This window comes from Lepidochelys kempii, chromosome 2 (genome assembly GCF_965140285.1).
Source record: "Lepidochelys kempii isolate rLepKem1 chromosome 2, rLepKem1.hap1, whole genome shotgun sequence".
In the NCBI taxonomy this organism is placed as follows: Eukaryota; Metazoa; Chordata; order Testudines; family Cheloniidae; genus Lepidochelys; species Lepidochelys kempii.
In genome coordinates, this window is record NC_136381.1 from 88,730,164 (window position 1) to 88,753,712 (window position 23,549).

General features: G+C 41.9%; 1 protein-coding gene across 5 annotated transcripts in view; it reads left to right on the forward strand.

The window, feature by feature from the left end:
* Positions 1-23,549, forward strand: part of MTCL1 (microtubule crosslinking factor 1) — a 181,485-nt gene that overhangs the window by 149,373 nt on the left and 8,563 nt on the right. For all 5 annotated transcript variants that reach the window (XM_073331570.2, XM_073331571.2, XM_073331573.2 and 2 more), the window contains 4 exons: positions 5,182-5,436; positions 16,338-16,643; positions 19,572-19,603; positions 20,788-22,348. In XM_073331570.2, the coding sequence (XP_073187671.1) occupies positions 5,182-5,436; positions 16,338-16,643; positions 19,572-19,603; positions 20,788-22,348 (2,154 nt within the window). The remainder of the gene's footprint in view (positions 1-5,181; positions 5,437-16,337; positions 16,644-19,571; positions 19,604-20,787; positions 22,349-23,549) is intronic.

Below are 23,549 nucleotides of genomic sequence, written 5' to 3' on the forward strand. Positions count from 1 at the left end.
GCTCTGCTAAAAGCAGAGGAAGAGCTTCCCCTTCTCTTCCTGGCTAGGGTTCACACTTAGGGTACTTCCACACTGGCACTAGAGGTGTAATTCCCAGTTCAGGCAGATAAACCTGTGCTAGTTCTGATCAAGCTAGCGCCCTAAAAATAACAGTATAGCTGCAGTACCATGAGTTGCAGGGACATGCTAGCCCACCCGCCCCATGGACAATCCCGTCTGAAACCCTAGGTAGAGGCTCAGGACAGCTAGCTCATCCCACTGTCTGTGCAGCCACTGTTACTTTTAGCTCACTAGCTCCATCAGAGCTAGTGCAGGTATGTGTCCCAAGCTGAGAATTATAGCTCCAGCATAGACATACCCTAGGAAGTGCTCCCTCTCCTCCTGGGCAGATGTAGTGAGATCTCTCCCTCCTGTGGCAATCTTCTTTAGCCACTGGGTGCGAGAACTATGAAGGCACCCAACAATGAATAAAAGAATCAGTGCCTTCCTGGTTTCTCTTGCTCTCCTGACTACTCTAGTTTACCTGTGAAGCAATAAGTCAGATTAGAAAGAGTATTTTCCTTGAGATGGTCACCTGTTAATTTATGGTTACTGAAGCAAGTTTGACATTTTGATGGCTGGTGATCCCTGTGTAGGGGTCAGGGAAGAAAACTCTCCTGGTAGAAAAGCACTACATGCCAGCCATGATAATATACCTGCTGCTTTTGAGTACAACAGGAAGATTTAATAGGGTGCACATCATTAAAAATGAAAGCCTTGACCTGCAGGATTGTGAGTGTGTCTTACTTTTCAGGAAGGCCCTTGGGCTTTGATTTTAAGATAATGAAAGAGAATGATGGACCTTAAGATGGACCAACAAAAGATCTTGCTTTTCTGAGCATTTAGAAGAGCTTGGAGTATGGGAGATATCAGTGTAACAGCCAAACCGTGCTTTGTGTTGCACAGGTGCACTTGGGGCAGAGAAGCTGCAGGACGACTCTTCCTCCTTCAGGTTCATTTCTGGAGTGTGGGGAAGACGACCTGTCTAGTGTGCTCTTTCCATGCTCCACAGCCAAGGAATTGTGGTCTGGTAGCTTTGGAGGTGGTGTCTGGTCACCAGCTTCCCTGCTCATAATCTGAGGTCTATTGTAGACTGTAGAAGAGTTGCATGACACTCCCTTTTTAGTGCACATCCCTCTCTCCCGCTGAGCTATCCTGCCTTTCACATGCAAGATGGCTTAGGGACCTACCATTTATTCAGCACCAGGCCAATCCACCATGCTTTCTTTTGTTCATCCAAGGTGAAGATTTTGCTCTAAGATATTTAGGCAACAAGTGTTACAGGGAGAATGAGAAAGATAATGCATCTTGCCAAGGTTTGCTTTTTGTCCTGTAATTTCCTAAACATAAGAATAAATTTACTTACAAAGGATGATGATGCAAACTCCACACATTACAAGAAGATTGCAAAAACAGGGGGCTTCCTTTTCAGCCTGCATTTGATGTTTCACTGCTGCAGGACATCTTGAGACTTAATCCTGGTCTCTGGCAAGTCTCCACAACATAACACGCTAGCTACAGCTATTGCATGTTGTGACATTGTTCCCCCACATTCTAACGAAGTTGTAGGGTTGAGATTGCGCTCTAGCAGCCAGCACCTAGGGCTTCTGTTGTAGGATGGGAAATCTGAAGATGTGTTAATGTCCCTTGAAGGGGACCTGTAAATATTTCAAAACTGTGTCCTAAATGACCCCTTGTTAGGCTAAGAGGTAAGGAAACCACATGAAAGTTACTTCACCCGACTATTTAGATTCCCTGGCTGTGTTGGCTGACCCAGGCTTTGAAGTAAAACCCGAACATGCATAATTCTGTGGTGTGACAGCTACCAAGTAAACCCAGCAGGAGCTAACAGCTAGTCCATACCAATCCTCCACCCCAGCCCCACTCTACCTCTGCACCTGGAAAAATCCCATTACACACAATGTCATATCCAGCACTAAAATGACTTGGCTGACCCTCAATGGGCTGGCTGCAGTGGTAGCTGTGACTCTTCAATCTGCTGTCTGCTGCAGCATCAAGTGGAACAGGAGCCTTTTGGACACACATTTGAGAGCTGTAACAAAAAAAAGAAGCTTTTTCTTTGTTTGTTATTTACATTATGAGCTTGGAAATTGGCAGCATTTGCTACATCTTTCTCAGTAAATGAAGTGAGTACATTTTTGAGCTAAATTTCGGAAAGCCTTTCCGGGTGTGCACCAGGATATGGCCGGGGGGACTAAGAGAGCAAACTTGGCTACTCTTGAAGCTTTATGTTCACCTGAGTGGCTAAACTGCACTGGAGAATATGGCCAGTGATGCCTGTCTAAGATATAATGCCATCCAGTACTCCCCCAGGAGCAGCGTAGCTCTGCACCACCCAAGACTGGACAATGCCTGATATGCATGACTGAGTACTATGTTTGCAGCTCACCTTTAGCCATCACTAGATATCAGGGGTGAGCGAGGAACTTATTCAAGGAAGACAAAAACTTGGAGAGAGAGAGAGAAATATAAACAGTCAAGTGAGGGGCACAAGACCATGCTTGTAAATGTTGGTTTCAGGTGTAAAGATGAATGGAACATCATTGCCATCAGAACGATTATAGGGAGAGGGTTAGCTGGATTTAATCTACTCTATGTAGATGCTGTATTTCTAATGGGCCTGTTGCTCTGTTATCTTGATGATGTGAAAGAATCAGAAGCTTTTGAGGCTGACACGCTTGTGCTAAAATGAAATTAATGCATAGCACGTTTTCGCCTTTAGAAGTTTTCTGTAGTTCTTATTTATTTAGGGTGGTATTTTAAAAAGGGCAGCTCCCCATATTTCCTATCTAGTAACTTATACAGTTCTTGTTGCAGTGGTATCTGAGCAGCTCAGAATCATTAATGGATTTTATCCTTCCAACACTTCTGTGTTAGGTAGATGTTATCCTCATTTTACAGACAGGAAATTGAGGCACCGGGTTTATGATGTTGACTTGCCTAAGGTCACCTAGGAATTCTGTGACAGAGTTGCATATTCATCCCAGATCTCCTGAGTCCAATTTCAGCACCCTATCTACCAGCTAGATCATCCTAACTTTCAGGGTGTGTCTATGCTGGAGCTAGAAGGTGAAATTTCCAGCTCGAGGAGACATAGCTGCACTATCTCCAATTGAGCTAGCATGCTAAAAATAGACATATACCTGTGGTCTCAGATGGGATCATACTCGGGGCAGCTAGCCCATTCCACCACTTGCACTGTCACCGCTATGAGTCTATATTTAGCATAATAACTCAATCAGAGAAAGCACAGGTATGTCTCTTTGAACTGAGAATTACACCTTTCAGCTCCGGCGTAAACGTACCCTAACTCTGTCTAACTCTGGTCCCATTGAAGTCAATGGAAATTTTATCACTGACCAATGAGAAGAGAGTTAGACAAATGTTGAGGGCTTTTGAAATTCTAGCCTTATTGTTTTAGTCTCTGTTTTTAGGAACCCCCTCTTAGAAGTTTGACATTTCTACTCTTTCTGTTTTAATTTTTTCATATTACTTTTTCTCATGTGTTGAAGAGAGCTAAACCTGGCACCTGTGTTTCTGGTTGTTCATCAACAACTTCAGCTTATTGAACCAAATTCTGCCAGTGCGATCCCTTTGTAGTCAGACCTCACTTCATTAGGCTTTCACAGGTGTAAATGGGTGTAAGAAAAGACCCATTGTCTGGGCACAGTGTCATCAGATGTTGTCAGCACAGGGCTAGAAATAATACTGTACTTGTTAGCTAACTGCTGCAGAGACAGCCTAGGCAGTGGGACACATTGTTTATTGTGGACATTACTAAGATTAGCTATTTGTTTTTATAATTTGATAGGTAACTGTGTCTGTTTTTTAAATAAGAGGATCATAGAAGTGAGAGGTAGAAGAGATCTATTAAGTCTATTTGTCACTCCCCGTACCCAATGCAGGATTATTCCCTAGAGCTCACGGTAGTACAGTTTTAAGTTACTCAAGGGATGGGGTTTCTACCATTCCCTTTGGGAAACTGTTTCATAGTCTTTAGGCATCACTCTTGGATAACTTGCCCTGAGATTCAGCATGAATTTCCTGTTGGTCAGAGAGGTATTTCGAACTGAACATATTTCCCAGGAATAAGCATTTTAAAGTGTTGTCATCTTCTTTCACAGAAGGTGTGCTTTTTCCCAACAGATAGGCCTCCTGTGTGTATTCAGAGTAACTGCTTCTTGCTTTAGAGACAAAAATGAGTTTTCACTACTTTTTACTCCTGTTTGCCCGCAGATCTAAGGGAGAAGCGGCTGAATCGATTCTGGTTCACACATCATTGAGAGAGTTGCTAATGAGGTTCCAGTTTCAGGGCCAAATTCTTCCCTTCCTTACATTTATACAAACCCAACAGAACACAGTGGGCCAGATCCTCTGGTCCAGCTAAGCTGTCTTCAGCACAAACTGAAGGAGAGCAGGGGGAGGTAGTGTTAGGTAACATTTACATTCCCATGATCCTGGGGCAGAATGAAAAAAGACCCCAGTCCTAGTTTAAAGGCTGCTCAAGGGACCACTCCAAATGCCAGAGATTACTGAGGCCTGGGGATGCCCCAGCTACAGCCATTTGTCCTGTTGCTTTCCCCTTTACCAGGAGCCATGAGTAAGGGTGGGATAAGAGCCTCTGCGTGCTACCTGAAGATTACTCCGTACAGAAGGACTCCCAGGGGACAAATCCACTGGCTTTAGGGCTGCTTTGCGCTGATGGAGCCATGCAAAGCAGCCCAAGCATAGCTGAGGACCAGCCCATTGTGCTTACACAGATATTGTGATGAAGTCAGAATTAGGCCCTGTATTATCTTTATTGCCCGTGATATGCACAAGCCAGAAAGAGCCAGTGTGACTCTCCGATCCCAGGATGGGTTTGCAGAACTGGCATTTAGGAAAATTACCTTTTTTTGGTAAACTGAACAGACTGGATCTGGAAACTGTTAACATAAAAAACAAGGAGTCCTCAGAGTGCCATTAGTTTCATTACCTTTCTTGAGCAAAACTGCATTTTAAGATTAGTGATACTTTGGGTGTGAAAACATTAACAGTATCACTTTAAAATGGCTTTCTTTGTCTAGCACAAGCTTTACCTGGGAAATGAGAATAACTAACAGCTTCTCATTTTACTGGCAGCTGGAAGGGAAGAATGAAAAAGCCCAGGGAGAAACTGTCTTGGCCACTGATTCAAAAGGAACATTTAAGAGGGAGAGAGAGGAGCACAAGAAATTGCTGGCTGACAGTCAAAGCTTGGTGATGGACCTACGATGGCAACTCCAGCACAGTGAGAAGAATTGGAACAGGGAAAAGATGGAGCTTCAGGATAGATTGGACAGAGACCGGCGAGAGTGGGAGCGACAAAAGAAGGAATTGCTGAGGAGGATAGAACAGGTAAGAGGTCATTGGCTGATCAGGTGACTAGCTATATATGCTAATTGATACATATTATCTAAATTCAGATCACGGCCAAGAAACTTTATTAAAAAACTGCAGAGGAATAAGTTGGGTTCTTTGCCACATTAGTGTTTCTCATAATATGCAATGATAAAAATACGGTGAGCAGGGGAGGGAAACACAGTATGTTGCATGGATTATTAGCATCTGAGAAAGCAGTTTCAGGTTAATGGTCATTTCCTGCCTCGTTCCATTTACCCAACACATGCACAATCACATTGATTGTCTCCATATGAAACCTTTTATGCATCTTTTTTTCTTGTTGAAAATCTAAATCCGACAGTTAGGATTAGTCTAGGGGGTTGCCACACGTCCGGTTTTCAGCTTGTGTGTCCACGTGCCACTTGACAAGCCCTGATGTCTGGCTTTTGTGATCTGGGGAGGAAGAGGCAGAGAAGCGGGTGGGGCCTGGGAAAGAGGCAGAGCAGGTGTGTGGTCTGGGGGGTCCAGTTACCAGCCATTAGAAAGGTGGCCACCCTACGTTAGTCAAGGTTTGGCAGATGGTTCCCTGCCCAGAAAATCTGACCATCCATAAATTCACCACCAAAGATGAAGCAGCTATGACAGTTCAGTCTCTATTTGAATTATTCTCTCTAGTAAAGTAACGCACATGATGATACTGAAGAAGCCAGTCTGATAACAGCTAAGTAGCTACAGTAAGGCCAAATATTCAAATGCTGCTTCTGATACTGCTTATACACAGTTTTTGCCCATCTCATTTCTGTTGCACATTTGGCAATTGTACATCTAACTACTCAGTTTTCATGCCCAAATGCTCAGGAGACTCACTGATTTGAATGTAGACACAATGGCATTATTATTTGTCTGGAAAAGACACACAGACAGACTCACACCTCAAAGTTGAATAGGAAAAAGTTAAAACACAGTTTTTGGCTGACAGTTGTTATGATCAAAATTATGTATCAGAAGAACAGAAAACAATTGAAATTCTGAGTTTGCATTTTACTGGTTACTTTCTGTCCACGGGACATTGAAAGCTGCACTGCACCAGATTAGTGTGTGCTCTTTAGGCAGCAGTTACTCTTGGGTGATATACAAATTAGCTTTTCATGTTAAATTGATAAAAGTCTGGTATTCTTCATAATCAATTTATGAAAAGGGTACACTTTCTTTATTGCACTCTCCCACCTTAAGTGCTTCAGTGAGGAGCTAACGAAGACCCACTAGGCAACACATATTGTGGGTTAAAGAGTACTCCTAATTTATTCCATGATGTTTGAACACAGAGAATTCAGGAAAAATCCTACACTATTGATAATTCTTTAAACCATCACTACATGTGGGAGAAGACAGGGCTTCTAAAATGGGCTATCTGGGCAAGAAGAAAGGAGGGCAGATAGAGAGAGCTGTGCAGACAGAGGAAAAAGTTTTGAAATTGATTCAACCTCTCTCTCTTCATTTATAATAATAAAAAATAGCATTCTGCATTTCTTTATCATCTGGTAGCCTAGGATCTTTGAAGGTGCTTTGCAAGCATTAATGAATTAGGCTGTACAACACCCTGTAATTTAGGTAAATATTATGATGTCTGTTTTTCAGATGTAGCAACTAAGGCATGGGACCTACTAGTCCTGTGGCAGAATTGCTAATAGAAACCACTTAACTCTCAGTTTTGTGGGGTGTTTTAGCAGCTTAATCTTTCTATGGCATGACTATACTGATGTTCTCCCATGGTGTCTAGAATGGTGTTCTAATGCAAAAACCTCTGATCTCCTCCCAAGAGTGTATTTGGTTCCCAAAACAAGAAGTTCATAGCTGTAGGAAAGTTTCCCTGTGTGTTAAAGGGACACAGGTGCAAACATTTGTTGACAGATGCTTCAGTACCTGTTTGGGTGTTTTGGTTGCTGTCCCTGTGAAGTTTGTTTTGTTTTGTAAGCAATATCGCCCTTGTGTCTGTTCAGTACTCCGGGGGAATTTAACATGATTAGAAGCGAAAATTAGTGGAGAAATAATTTTTAATGTTTCCTAGCCTTTAATTTTCTTTAAACCAGATGTAACCTATCTGTATCATCTTTAGTAGACTACTTATTAGCTCTCAACTCACCCTGGAACTGTTTCTTTTTGTTATTGTTCAGAAACAGAGTGAGAATTAGTTGTTTATGTTGTGCAATAAAGTGTTTGTTTGCAGTATCACTGATAGATTCCAGTTCCAGTCTCAAATCACTACAGAGGATCAGTAATACAGTAACTCCTCACTTAAAGTCGTCCCGGTTAACATTGTTTCGTTGTTACATTGCTGATCAATTAGGGAACATGCTCGTTTAAAGTTGTGCAATGCTCCCTTATAACGTCCTTTGGCAGCCGCCTGCTTTGTCCACTGCTTGCAGGAAGAGCAGCCCATTGGAGCTAGCTGGTGGGGGCTTGGAACCAGGGTGGCCCAGCAGCCCCTCCGTAAGCTCCCCGTTCCCCTAAGTTCCCTGTGCAGCAGCCGCCCAGCAGGCTACCAATTGCCGGCAGTTCAGCTGTCCCTCCCCCCACTGCCATGTGCTGCTCCTGCCCTCTGCCTAGGAGCTACTCCCTGAGCCTCTTGCTTGCTGTGGGGGGGGAGGGGGGCATTTTGAAAATATGGCTCTCTGCCCATATAAATTCACAAAGCCATCTATGTTTATGAGCAAGCATTTCCCTGTCTGACAGGAAACTACCAGAGATTTGCAGGCTTTTAGTTCAATATCCTTTCAGCTCTTAGTCATGCTCTGCTTTATATGGAAGCAATTAGCATATCTCTAAACCCTTTCTTTACAGTGTTTTGCTCTGTACACTCAGTGTATGGGGAAAATACAACAGAATGTATGTTTGAAAACAGAATCTAGAAGATAACAAAATCATATTTGCCAAGTTTCAGACTCATGCTTTCTGCTTATCTGCCTTCATAGTTCCTACATAATACACGAGAGAGAGAGAGATACATACAAATTATGAAATATTTTATTTTGGATAGTTTATGGGAATAGTACTCAGACATAAAAAACTTGGTGACCTAATTATTTTCACAGCTTTTAAATATTCTCTCTTCAACGTCATTGTCACTGTATTACCCCTTGGGACATCATCCTGTATTATAATATCAAGCTTAATTTTGCCATGAACACACCACCTAGCACTTAAAATTCTTAAATTAATTATGTTCAAAGTTGTTTTTCTTTGTAGGTATGAACAAGAGCATTTCATCCCTCTTCTCCCAGCGTGCATGTGTGTATACATACCAACATTTCAACTGTTGCCAACATTTCAACAAAGTGACTAATGATTGTTTTGGTGCCAAAAGTTTTGGATTACCAACCTGAGCCACCTTAAAGTAGAATGATTTTTAGATGTTGAGGATTTAGCACTTTTTGAAAATCAGGCCCCTTTAAAGTATCTCAGGTTGGACACCCAAAATCATTAGTCACTTTTGAAAAATTTAGACTAATATTTCTAATTTCCACAGAACCATAGAAATATAGGACTGGAAGGAAGTTCAAGAGGTCACCTAGTCCGGTGTTTCTCAACGACCAGTCCGTGGACTGGCACCAGTCCCTGAAATCTCCCTGCCACAGTTTAGGAAAGCAGCAAGCCAGTGCCTGGTATCAAAAAGGTTGAGAAACACTGATCTAGTCCATCCCCCCAGGCTAAGTCAGTATTAAGTGTACCTAGACCACCCCTGACTTTTGTCCAACCTGTTCTTCAAAAACCTCCAGTGATGGGGATTCTACAGCCTCCATTGGAAGCCTTCTCCAATGCTTAACTGTACCTTACAGTCTGAAAGTTTTTTCTAATATCTAACTTGAATCTCCCTTGCTGCAAACTAAGCTGGTTACTTCTCCCTTTCCTCAGCGGACATGGAGAACAATTGATCACGATCCTCTTTATGAAAATCTTTTATATATTTGAAGACTCTTATGTCCTCCTTCCACCTTCTCTTCTCAAGACTACACATGCCCAGTGCGTTCAGCCTCTCCTCATAGGCCATGTTTTCCAAATCTCTTATCATTTTTGTTGCTCCCTTCTGGACTCACTCCAGTTTGTTCATATCTTGCTTAAACTATGGTGCCCAAAATTGGATACAGTACTCCAGCTGTGCGGAGTAGAGCCCAACAATTACTCTGTATTTTACATATGATGCCTGTTAATACACCTCAGAATGGCATTTGTTTTTTTTCAGCCTCACTATGTTGTTGACCCATATTGAATTTGTACTCCACTATATGCCCCACTCGATCCTTTTTCACAGTACTACTGCCTAGCCAGTCATTCCCCATTTTAAAGTTGTGCATTTGATTTTTCCTTCCTTACTTTGCACTTGTCTTTACTGATTGTCATCTTGTCATTTATCTTCATTTCAATTGTTTAATATTTATAGGCTAATCCAGTAAACCATATTGATTTGTCATACAGCTCCAAAGATGGGTAGTATTAGAAAGACATATGAAAATCATGTAGGGCTTGCAACTGTACATGTGTACAAGGAAAAGGAAAAAAATATATACAAACTATTTCTTCTTACAATTGAATCCCTAAGTTAGTTACTATAAATGAAGTTGTTTGAGGTGTCCTATAAAATTACCCAAATCCTGAAGTTTTATTCAATTTTTATTCAGTTCTTACTCAATGGTATTGGTTCATTACTAGATGGAAATGATAGAATTATCAATAAAAATGAAAAAAAGGTAGAAGTGTTCAATAAATATTTCTGTTCTGTATTTGGAGAAAAAACAGATGATGTCATATATATGCTGATGATAACACTGTCCATTCCACCAGTATATAAGGAGGATGTTAAATGGCAGTTACTAAAGTCAGATATTTTTAAATCAGCAGGTCCAGAGAACTTGCATCCAAGAGTTTTAAAAGAGATGGCTGAGGAGGTCACTGGACCATGAATGTTGATTTTCAATAAGTTGTGGAACACCAGGGAAGTTCCAGAAGACTGGAAGAGAGCTAATATTTTGCGAGTATTTAAAAAGGATAAATGAGATGACCTGGGTAATTATAGGACAGCCAGTCTGACATCAATCCTTGGCAAGATAATAGAGTGGACTCAAATAATAAAGAATTAAAGGAGAATAATATAATTAATGCCAATCAGCATGGATTAACGGAAAATAGATCCTGTCAAACTAACCAGATATATATATATTTTTTATGAGATTACAAGTTTGGTTGATAAAGAGAATGGTCTGATATAATATACTTAGACTTCTGTAGGGCATTTGGTTTGATACCACCCAAAATTTGTATTTAAAAAACTAGATTTAGTTTAAATTTTAAAACTAGATTTAAAAAATTAACATGGCACAATTGAATAGATTAAAAGCTGTCTTAACTGTTAGCTCTCACAATGTAATTGCAAACAGGGAATCATCATTGAGTGGTGTGTTCCTAGTGGGGTCCCTATGATATTTAACATTTTTATCAATGACCTGGAAGAAAACATAAAATCAGCAGTGATAAAGATTGCAGATGACACACAAATTGGGGGAGTGGTAAATAACAAAGAGGACAGATCATTGATTCAGAGCAATCTGGATCACTTGGTAAGCTGGGTGTAAGCAAACACTATGTGTTTTAATATGGGTAACTGTATCTTCTTTTTGAAATCTACATAGAATCATAGAATATCAGGGTTGGAAGGGACCTCAGGAGGTCATCTAGTCCAACCCCCTGCTCAAAGCAGGACCAATCCCCAATTTTTACCCCAGATCCCAAATGGCCTCCTCAAGGATTGAACTCATAACCCTTGGTTTAGCAGGCCAATGCTCAAACCACTGAGCTATCCCTTTCCCCCTCCCCCCCCCCCCTTTTTTTTTTTTTTTTAACAAAAGACTGTCACTTTATTAGAAATCTTATCAGCTTGGAGTATTAATAATCAAACTTGGGCAAGGAGTTCATGCCTCATGCTAGTCCCGTCACACAACCTTAGCATAGCCAAGGGCTCCAGCCGATTTGCACGTGTATTTCCATAAAGACTCCATTTGTATTGCCAGCCATAACGCATTCAGAATAAATTTAACCACCTTTGAGGCTGCATCGTCTTTCTTTTTCTTCCAATTCCCCTTCATTTTTCGACTTGCTCCTTGCAACTGCAGCTTCCTTTCCTGTAAATCCAGGAAGAAAGACTATAGGCCATACTTAGAGGATGTGGAACTCTATCCTGGAAAACAGTCACTCTGAAAAAGATTTGGGGGTCATGTTGGATAATCAGCTGAACACAAGATTCCAGTGTGACGCTATGGCCAAAAGGGCTTTTGTGATCCTTGGATGCATAAACAAGGAAATCTTGAGTAAAAGTAGAGAAGATATTTTACCCCTATATTTGGCACTGGTGTGACTGCTGCTAGAATACTATGTCCAGTTCTGGTGCTCATAATTCAAGAAGGATGTTGATAAGTTGGAGAGGGTTCAGAGAAGAGGCACAAGAATGATTAAGGGATTAGAAAATATGCCTCCTAGTGATAGATTCAAGGAGCTCAATAAGTTTAGTTCAACAAAGAGAAGGTGGTGATTTGATTATAGCCAATAAGTATCTTCATGGGTGTAGTGATCCCTTGGTCAGTGGGGAGGAAGGCCACTCTGTCTTGCTGTATTGGGTGGTAGCCCTTCAGCTGAGGTTGCACTGGTGGGGCTAAGCCATAAGTAGTCTATAGTTCTGAGCCCATCTAACAGAGGCAAACAATCAACAACAGTTTGGTGCTCTTGTCTCCACCCTTGGGCAGGGCAGTACACTGAGCAGCCCCTCAGCTGAGGATGACAGTAATTAGCAGTCTGGAGTCCTAGCCCTTTGGGTGGAGTCCAGCAGGGAGCAGGCTGTAGCCTAAGCCTCCTGGCCAAGGCAGCCAGCAAATACACACAATCTAGAGCCCTAGCCCCTGGGCGGGGCATAGCAGAGAGCAGGCTTTAGCCTCAGCGTGTAGGATAAGGCAGCCAGCAAATACACACATCTCGGGGTTCATGTAGGGCTGAGCACCCACATGGTTTGGGGGCTCCAGAAGGATGAGCACCCGGGAGTCTAGTGTCCTATCTCAATGGACGGTAGATCCACACAGGCCTCCTGGCCTACGGTGAGGAGTCTGCCACCCCAGGGGTTGGGTGGCGGGGGACACGGACTCACCCAACTCCACCATGTCCCAACCCAGGGCCCTATCAGCGGTGGAATGATCCACCACTGGGACAGTGGGGATCCAGCCGCAAAACACCAAACTAGAGGCAGTCAGCCACGGAGCCAAACAGTTGTCAGCTGCCTCTGGGCTACTTCCTACCTCCCCAATGTTTGGTATCTCTGAAATCCAAAGGTCCTCAGGCTCCTCTGGGTACTCAGTGGACAGTAGTCAAGGCAACTCCCCATCTGGGTCCATCTCTGGAGGCAGGGTTCTTCAGAGCGCAGATTCAGCTCCCAGGTGCCGCAGCAGACCTGAGGCATCCATCTCCTTCGCTGGGTCCCACTCAACTGAGCTGCAGAGCCCTCCCTTTATATTTCCTGTCCCACCTTAGTACTTATGGTGAGGGGGGAGGGGTGGGTTTGGCCCCGTCCGCCAGGGGAGTGTAGTGATCCCTTGCTCTCCAGTCAAGAGGGAGGCCAGTCTGCCTCACTACAATGGGGAACAAATAGTTAATAATGAGCTTGTGTTGGTCTTTGTTCGTGGGGAACACTGCCTAGTGGTCAGGGCTTAGGCCCTTTAAACTGCAGGGTGGGGATGTTGGTAGGAAAGCCTGGGCCCTCCCACTCCACTAAGCTCTGGCCCAGGGCCCTGTGAGGGCTATCAGTGATCTGACTGCCAGGGGTGCCTTAAGGGCCACTTCCTACCCCAGCCCTCCCGAGACTGTCCAAAGTTTGCCGTCTGTGGAGGCGGTGTGCAGGAGGTCAGCTCACTGCTTGGCACCTTCTTGTGGCCATGTGCTGCATGGTGGCTCCCTCTCTCTCAGGGCAGCAGCTGCCTCTTCTTGTGGCTTGACCCTCAGCCAGGTCAGTTCCAAGTCTCGCCTGCTGTGGTAAACAAAAGGAGGGGAATTAGCGCAAACAAACTGTCCATGTGTGGGGGGCGGGGGAATGCTTCCATCTCAGGGTGCATCTAAAGCAGGTCCTCCCTTCCCTCATGGGGACCTTTTGGCAGTTGCTGTAGGGAGATATCCTGCTTTCCCTCAGCTCTGCTCTCAGGAACTGCAAGGTCTGCTCTCTTCCCTGGTCTGCCCCCAAGTGAGCTGTTCTGCTTCCCTTTACCTCATCCGCCAGTCTATGCATCTCTTGCAGTTGTGATGGGGCTGACTGAGCCCAGACTAGCTCCTTAACCTTTTATTGCCCAGTGAGGGGTTTGTATACTCCATCATAGGGCTCTTCAGTTTAACAGGTATAACACGATATTCAGACTGGAAATAAGTGAGAGTAATTAATCATTGGAACAGTTTATCAAGTGTAATGGTAGATTCTCCATTGCTGGCAATTTTTAAATCTAGATTGAATGTTTTTCTAAAAATTATGCTCTCGGAATTATACTGGGAAAGGCCAATAGCCTGTGCTATACAGGAGGTCAGACTGGATGATCACAATGGTTCCTTCTGGTCTTGAAAACTGTGAATAAGCAGAACTCCCACTGTTTCAATGAGAATTTTGTAAAAGTAAAAAGTAAGAACCTTAGGATCTGATCCAGAAAGATTTTTGACACGACAGGCACTGTATGGAATTTCTGTATTCGTCATCTCAAATTCACTCACTGAGCTCCAAAATTTCTCTCTTATTCACGTGTGCATTTAAAACTTGGTCATCTTCAAGTCCTCCGTTGACTATTACATACTCTGTTCCTACCTGATTAATTCCACCTGTAGCTTATTGCCTCATGAACTTCCTAAAGAGCCTTCTTATCCAAACCTTTTCAGGCAGTTTTAGCAGCAAATATGAGTTACTAGGACATTCCTGCTGGCATTCCTTGTTTTTGGAAATATCATTTTTAATTGTGTGATAGTTACAACTGCAATGAAAGTTGCCTATGCTATTAACTTCGGAAAATGTTGTTAGTTCATCCATATTTGTGGCTCCACTCATTCCCCTTCCATTTTTTAGAAGTATGGAACTAGTCACTTTAATGGTTCTCATGTAAATATGCACCTTCTCTGGACATGCCTTGCAAGCCTAATTCCTTAACTAGCTGTTTGACAATGCTGTAGTGTGCTCACCTTGTGGTTTTTAGCCATGCTGTAGTTCCACATAGTTTTGAAAATCTAGCTCTAATCCTTTGTTAAAAGGAATTTTCAACATCTAGATCTAGAGTTTGGACTGGAGATTGCTAAAAGGGGGCAGCCATTACATTATTGAGTCAGAAGACAATCATGATTATTTTGGTGGAACTCCAAAACACTCCTGGAGCTTATAATTACATTTCTTTGGGATACGGTTGTGAGAGCAATTTAATTTCAGGGGTGACTGTGTGACATTTAAGGACCTGTGTTATGCAGGAGGTCAGATTAGATGTTCTACCAATCCCTTCTTGCCTTACACTCTATGTACTTATGATATTAACTCCAGACTTTGCCCTGGGCTACACTACGACCTTATGTTGGTATAACTGCATCACTCAGGGGTGTGGAAATGCTGGTGTAGCCAGCGCTAAGTCGATGGGAGATCTTCTCCCATCCACACAGCTACTGCCTCACGGAGAGGTGAAATACATATGATGATGAAGCTCTTCCCTCAGCGTAGGCAGCGTCTTCACTAAGCGTTACAGTGGTGCAGCTACAACTGCAGCGCTGTCAGTGTAGACAAGCCCTTTGCTTTGCTTTTTTTTTTTTTTAATTCAGATTTCAAATAACGATTTGTTTGGGTTTTTTTTAAAGGGGGCATTTAAAAACACGAAGGACAAGATTTCAGAATCTTGGGAACAGCTCCCTGTTGGGAGATGAACACATACTGTAGTGCTAGTTTCGTCAGAGCCAAGCAGTGCTATGCCGAGGTCCGAACTGAAGGTACATCCACACTTCAAGCTGGAGGTATAATTTCCAGCTTGAGCAGATGTACCTTAAAAATGGCATGTAGCCATGGTGATGTGGGCAGCAGGAGAGGCTAGCCGCCTCAAATATGTTCCTAGCGACTCAGGTGGGATCACAGTCAGGACAGCTAACCCCTTGCGCCTCCACGGCTACCCTGCTATTTTTAGCACATTAGCCCAATCAGAGCTAGTGCAGGTATGTCTACTGGAGCTGGAAATTACCTGTCCAGCTTGAAGCGTCAATGTACCCTAAGACTACTTTCCTCTGAGTGCCATGTGTGGATTGCTTCCAAGGAAATTCCTGAGTTTCTTGGCTCCATGTCAGTCTTTGCTTGCTGAAAACCTTTTATTCTGTCTCTTGTGCTATTTGTTCTGTTCCAAATACATAACATAAAAAAAAAATTCTTTTGGTTTGATCACTTCAATAATTTCTGAATGTTGGCAAATAACATAATTTTCACAATTAACCAATTAAAATTAGTAAATTCTAAATGTGTAGTTTGTGGAGAGCTAACTGCAAGCTGCAATGCAAAATCAAATACTGTTGAAAATGTACGTGGGTTTGGTGCCTGATGTGGATTTTCCTCCACTTTTTTTCTGGTCCCTTGCATTGAAGTGTCCTCTCGTGGTAACACACTGCATTTTCCCTATTGTAGAATCCCTCATTCTCTGCATTGTACACTGAGTAAATAGTATAAACCTGTTCACGTCTCTTGAATATTTTGGAAGTTGTCAAGTCTGAGCTACAAAGCCCACAACGAAGGGCCAAAGTCTTAGAAGGCCAAGTTCTACAGAAAAGACACAGGTGTTGAGCTACTGGAAATAATCCATGCTAACTTCAGTTTTAATTTGCTCTTTTTTCAGCTTCAAAAAGAAGTGAGCACACGAAAAGGAGACAGCATTCTTTGTGACCAGAAGGAGAGTAACCTTCGTCCATTTTCAACCCAGGGAAACCTTCATGTGCCTCATCCAATGGGGGCAAGGTCCTATTCTGATTCAGATGCCATACAGTTTGACGATCAGTCGCTGTCGAAGCTGAAGGAAAGTGATAGGTGCACTGCCACAGAAAACCTCTTTCTCGATTCACTGTCCCTTGATTCTCCTGATGAATCTGATGAGTCTCGGCCTCAGAGATTGGAACGGGAGAAGTTCTTGACTTGCTTAACTGAAGTATGTTTGTTTTTTCCTATCATGTTTACAATTATACTGTAATCAATATAGCTGTCGTGCTATGTGAAGGGGGAGGCTTTATTAGACACTGCTTGCAGTAATTTGGTGGTGAGTTTGATTGAATTTTAATGTTGCCCCTTGTTATGAGCTGACTGGATTGGTGAAGGTCACTGGATATAATTGGAGGTTAGTCTGGCCAGTCTAAAGAAACCAGAAGGCCCGTAAGAATGTCCTGTTCTTTGGGCCAGGGGAATGAGTTGAAGAGTTAGAAATGGATCATTGTTTACTTTTGATTATGCAAGGAATTACAAGGATTTAAAGCTCTTCCTGTTTTAAAAGGGGCAGGAGCTCTATTTTGACAGATGCTCACGTCAAACAATTTCATTTTCAAAAATCATCCTAAAGTGCCACTAAACATCAGTAAAACAGTAAGTGCTATAGAGAGGTAACGCTGATTGTTTAGAAAGGATATGAAGGAGTCCTAAGTAATTCTGATCTTTCAAAGTCACTTGCTCTGATACCTCAGCATAACATCCAGGGAGATCCAGAATCTCATAACAAAGGGCAATGAGGACGGAAATGATCAGGACACAATGGATGAAATCCAGACCCCACTGAAGATGGTAGCAAAACTCCAGTTGACTTCAATAGACCCAGGATTTGACCCAGTGAGATTACCTTATAGCAGGCCAGGATAACATCCCATTAGCCTCCATGGTTTCCATCAGAAACAATGGGTTCTAGTTACTTTAGGCTGATACAAACCTGCATGCAAAACTACATATTACATTGGTGATAGCTAGGAAACTGTCAGGTGCCACAACTGTGCAGTTTACTATCTCATTTGAAATTACAAATACACCAAAGCATCAAAGAATTAAAATCTTCCTTTTTAGTCTCTTTTTGCATGTTAAATTTATATTACAAAACAAATATGCAACAGATCTTGAAAAGACAGGTGCATCATCAACAACAGCTTCTGTATTGTTTGCCGTTTTCAAATTGCAGGTTTTGTGACAGACAACTTTCTGCATTCCTGAAAACTCAGATTTGTGTACATAGGTCAGGCAGGTAGACATCTGAATACTGTTTTCAGCATGTAAATGCTGTTTGTGTATACAAATCATAGCTAACAGTGAACAGAAACTTTCACATCCAAAAATGCAGGCACATATATAGAGACTGCTTTTGCAATTTGGTCATTCAGGAAACATGTTTGTTAGGCAAGCCACGTTTGTTAGGCCCCCTCATTATGTAACTTCAGTTGGGTTTTTTAAGCTTGTGAAAAATTGTGCCAAACCATTTGTTAAAAAATGTAAAGATATTCAAGATGTGATCTCATGCCAGCAATTAAATTGTTGCTTAACAGACCGTAGGAGAATCAGGCTGGTTGGAAGGAACAGGAAGAAGGATAAATGATTTAGGAAATATAAGAATATTTTTCTGAAATTTTAAATGCGTGTGTGTGTGTGTGTGTGTGTGGGAAGGTGCACATGTACACACATACAGTATTTAATTTTCCTTGGTGGGGAAAAATGTAACTATATAGCTGTTGTGGTGGGGTTCCCTGTTTATTTTCTCCAAGTGGCTCATTTCATATGTGCTCAGATTACAAGCACAAGAATATTTTTTCCTATTTCCAGTTCTGTATCCTCAGCACTCAGTTCTGCGAGTCAAGTGGTTTTGGATCCCTGTCCCCATTTTCGCACATCGCTGCCATTAATAAAAGTTCTCCATGTGAAATTAGGCCCTCAGTGACTTTTGTGCAGCCTCCTTGTCTTCAAATTATGCTTTAGTGAAACTTATACAAACTCATTTTCTTCAGCAGGTTTCCTCAGGTGTAGCTGATTGGAGCTTAATAAACAGCTCTGTTGATCATGCACACACAAAAAAGGAATCCATATGACTCTCTCTCTCAGTTGCATTTGCTTTGCAGTACTAACAGCAATAAAAGTCAGTAAAAACTTAGTGCCTGATTCTCCATTCCTTGACCGCAGTGTAAGTGAATGGAGAATCAGGCACCTAGTCCTCAGATACAACTGAGGATGCATACAGGAATCAGATTTGTTGAATCAAAGGGTGCAGTTTTTTGACTAGTCACTTTTAGGAGTAGTATTGTTCTTGGAAAAGTCCTTGTTTTCATGGGGTCAAATTAAAGCCGTTAATACTAAAAGTTTTTTGTTATTGAACTTGTACATTTTTGTTACCTAGCTTGTATTTTGTATAATTGATTAGAAATCTAAATCGTTAAAACAATAGCTCTAGACCAACTGCATCAGGAAAGTATGAGTCTAAAAAAGCTGATTATGGGAATTGTCACGAGGGAATAATTGTTGTAACAGCATCTTAATCCTGTGAGCTATCTGTAGGTATCTCCTTATGAAACGAGCAATAGTCTTCCCACGTATTTAATATAACTAATTTAATGAGTTTTAACTGGTACCATTTGTTAGTGTCTAGAGAATTTATAATGAAATCTTATGTCAAAGGGCTACATTTTTGTCTCTTATCTCAGCACAGCTAGGTCTCTGATATAAAACAGATAAGATCCGAAGAGCAAAGTCACTCATGCAGATGTGATCCAGAACTTGAATTTTTAATTGTGAAGAAAGCTCATTGAAAGCTCATTGTTCTTTGTGATAACTTGGACTATAAAAATTCAAGAATGCTTTAGGTTTGGGGTATAATCTCTGATATGAGTGATCCTATTGATTCTACTGGGAATGACAGCATTCATACATGTATATTAAAGAGAGAATAGCCATACAAATACCCTATCCAGGAAGAAGTATGTCATTTTGAAAAAGGATTTTCAAGAACTTGTGGAGCAATCCAGAGATAAATGACAAAATGCCCCACAGGTGCAAAATACTGCTATTATGTGCTCTGTAAAGGTTTGGAAATAACTGGTGGTTGTTTTTTTTCCAGGAAGAAGAAACGCACAAGGGAAATCTTCAAAGGTGAGTAAAGCTGACAGAAAAAGCACCAAACATCTAGCTGATGACATTTTGGGCTTTGCCGCAAGCCCTGAGCAAGGGTAGTATATAGCTTTGCTGCCTTGGAACCAGATTAGTGTATTTACTCAGAAATTAATTTGTCTCCGTATGGCCCTACTCTTTCCTAACTGAATAAATTGGTCCAAATTAAGCCCTGGTGTAGGTAGGTTTATCTCTGAAGTTAGTGGAGCTGCAACATACGCCAAATTGAATCTGGCCCTAATCTTGATTAAAAATTCACAACAGATTTTTTTTAACCACTGTAACATTGCTCTATAAATCTCATCACTTTTTAAAATCCTGGGTGGCTCATCTAGTTTGAGTTTGCTCATTGGGCTTGCAAAGATAATTATGGTGATTTACATTTTTATATAGTCCCTTTTATCTAGAACAGTCGTTTTCAACCTTTTTTCATTTGTGGACTCCTAAAAAATTTCAAATGGAGGTGCCAGACCCCTTTGGAAATCCTATACATAGTCTGCAGACCCACAGGGGCCCGTGGACCACAGGTTGAAAACCACTGATCTAGAAAGATTCCAGTGTTTTACAATATTCCTTACAGTCAAGCAATAGGAAGATTCAATTAGATGCTTTTAATTGTATAAACTAACAAACTTTATGGAAACCCAAGAATTCTTTGAAATTTCTCATAGTTTCTCTAGCCACTCAGTTTCACTTTCGTTAAGTTGCAGCATAAGCTGAACTCACCAAACTAGTTAAATGTAACCACCTCTAGGCCTGATCCCACAAGGTGCCACGCACTAGCTGTGAAGTGTTTGCAACCTCACCTGCCTGTGAGGGCTCACTGGCTTCACTTAAAGTTAAGGATACTCAGCACTTCTCTTTGTATTTTTCTGCTATTTGCAGCCTTAAAAATGTGTGCCATAGTGTTGTAAAGATACATTTTTCATGGATAATATATATTGAAAACCTGTTCTAAAGCTGCATATTTTAAACCTCTACCAAGCAATAGTACTTGAGAAAATGTTTGCATTATGCAGCAATTCAAAAAGCAATAAAGGGAACTTTTAAAAAACAGATTTTGAATGTGAGCTGGTGATATGGATTAATTTTCCCTCTGTTTTAAAGCAGAAATATTTCTATAAGGGTTTTCAATTATTTAATTTATGTTTTATTTTTTTCCCTAGGGCAGTGTCTGTTTCCTCCATGTCAGAATTCCAGCGTTTGATGGATATTTCTCCATTCCTTCCTGAAAAGACCTTGCCTTCATCTAGTAGTAAGGAGGATATAACACCTCCTCTGTCCCCTGATGATCTGAAATACATTGAAGAGTTCAACAAAAACTGGGATTATAGTAACACCAGGATCCATAGTGGGGTTACAGAAAAGCCTGCAGAAGCCTGGGCAGAAAGGACAGAGATTAGGAAAGTAAGAAGTGATTCAACTTCAGATCCATTCCAAGCATCGTCATGGTACCTTACCACCAGTGTTACTATGACAACCAATACCATGACCAGCCCAGAGCCCTGCCAGAAGCAGCCACTGAGGAGTCACGTTGTAACAGAAAAAATGGGGGTCAAGGTCTTTCACAGTCCGCCAGTTCTCCGTAGGCTCGATAACTCAGCGATAGCTGGGAATGGAGGGAAAAAAACGGTTGAGCCTGACTTTTTGTTTTCTGTGACCAAAGCTAAAGGGAATGTGGGGGAGACAAAAGGTGCTTCCTCAGATGTGTTTGGGAGATGGCCCTGTGATCTCACCAAACACCATAAAGATTTTTTGGAAAGTGGTCTTCATCCTATTGAGCATCCTATTTGCACTGCTGTGGGTTTTGCCTCGTCCTTGCAGACCCTGGAGCTGTCCAAGAACATGAGTGACGATATGAAGGAAGTAGCTTACTCTGTCAGAAATGCAATACGTTCTAACTCTAATTCGGCAGAGCCTCAGTTTAAGGACATAGCTTGTCAAACCAATGGTATAAGAACTACAGGGACACAGACCACCCAGACGATCAGTGTTGGCTTGCAGACAGAAACCTTGCGCAGCATCACCAGCAGTCCACACAAGTGTCTGACACCAAAGGGGGGCTCCACACCAATCTCATCACCATCCAGAAGTTTAAGGAGCAGGCAGGTAGCCCCTGCCATCGAAAAGGTCCAGGCCAAGTTTGAACGCACGTGCTGTTCTCCCAAATATGGATCTCCAAAATTACAAAGAAAAATCCTTCCAAAAACAGATCAGCCAAATAACCGGACTTTACCAGGAACGCCTCAGAAAGGATTCAGTGAGTCTGCTTGGGCTAGATCAACTACTACAAGGGAGAGCCCAGTTCATACCACCATCAATGATGGCCTCTCCAGTTTATTCAATATTATTGACCATACCCCTGTTGTTCAAGAGACCCTCCAAAAATGCAGCAGGTCTAGCAGCCGATCTAGGTCAGCAGAACCCAGATCAGAACTGGGGCCCATGCAGGAAATGTGTACAAGTGTCCGTGGCCGGTCACCCAGTCCTCTCCGTTTGGGCACAGAGATGGAAAAGGAAGAAGAGTCTGAGGCGACAAGTATCAAACAGGATTTATCTGCTCCTCCAGGGTATACGCTTACAGAAAATGCTGCCAGGATCTTGAATAAGAAACTTTTGGAGCATGCCTTAAAGGAAGAGAAAAGGTTAGCTTCACGCAGCCCACCGAGTCTTAGCAATGACAACAGCACAGGAGAAATAGTCAAAGTAGAACCAGGGTCCATTGAGGTAATGAGTTTTTTTTCCCCCTTCTATAATTAATTATTCTTTTCTTTCAGGAAATATCTTATTAGTTCTTTTATTAGTAATTGTTATTATAATTAATTTATTATTATTTTATTTGTATTGTGGTATCTCCTGTAAGCCTCAGTTGCGGACCTGTTGTGCTAGGCATTGTACAAACACATAATAAAAACGTGGTCCCTACCCCAAAAAGTTTACAGTCTAAGTAGATTATGTTTTAAAATATTACTTAAGTAAACGTATGCTTTAAAGAATAAAGCTGACATATGCTAGTGGGTCTCCCCAGAATACCAGGAGTAAGAGTTGCCTATCACACTGGAAAATACAGATGTGCTAGGCCCAGCAGATTTTGAGGGAATGTTAATATTATCTTGGAAGAAAGGGTAATAAAATTTTTGTTCAAGAATTGGGTAATTCTTGTTCAAGTTTGGGTAATTGGGTAATTTTTGTTCAAGTTTGGGTAATTGGTTTTAACAAGTCAGATGAAGGGAATAGTACATAAATTTGATTTCCCTCCCTCTCCTTCCCACAGGAGTGACTTTACTGTAACTTTTGTGGATAACTCTGAATAAACTTGGCTCTGCTGTGTAGATTCTGTTTGTATATGTAAGTCATTAAATTACACAAAGCTTGGAAATCTACTACTGCAGCCTTGCAAAATTATCGTGAAAATTGATTGGTCAAAGCATAAACCTACCATGACAGTGAAGAAATACCTATTGCTATTTTACTCAGCTGTCTAAAAAATGTACCATTCATAATGTATCCCAGCAGATATGCATAAACATCATGGGTCAGATCTCCAGCTACAGCCAAGGGGAGTGTACAACACAGATCAGGGTAGCATGCAAAGACAGACTAAAGCTCAATTATTAACTGTTATCTAACATCCCTTGCCACTTTGGGTTCTAACCTGGGTACAGCACTGTCATGTTGGTCAGTGATCTTCTCCTGGTGATGGATAAAAACCAGTGGTCAAGATTCTCTGCCTCACTCTGGCCCCTTTATGTTATTCCAATAGCCAGCGCTCCTCTGCATTCCCAGGTTCTGGAATGCCTTCTTGGGATCATAGGCATCTGGGTGCAATTTAGAGACGCTCTGTGTCTGGTCTAAGTGGTGCAGAGGGCTGAACCAGTAGCTGAACTGGCCCCTTGCCAGCCCCAGGGATTAGGGAGTTGCAAATGTG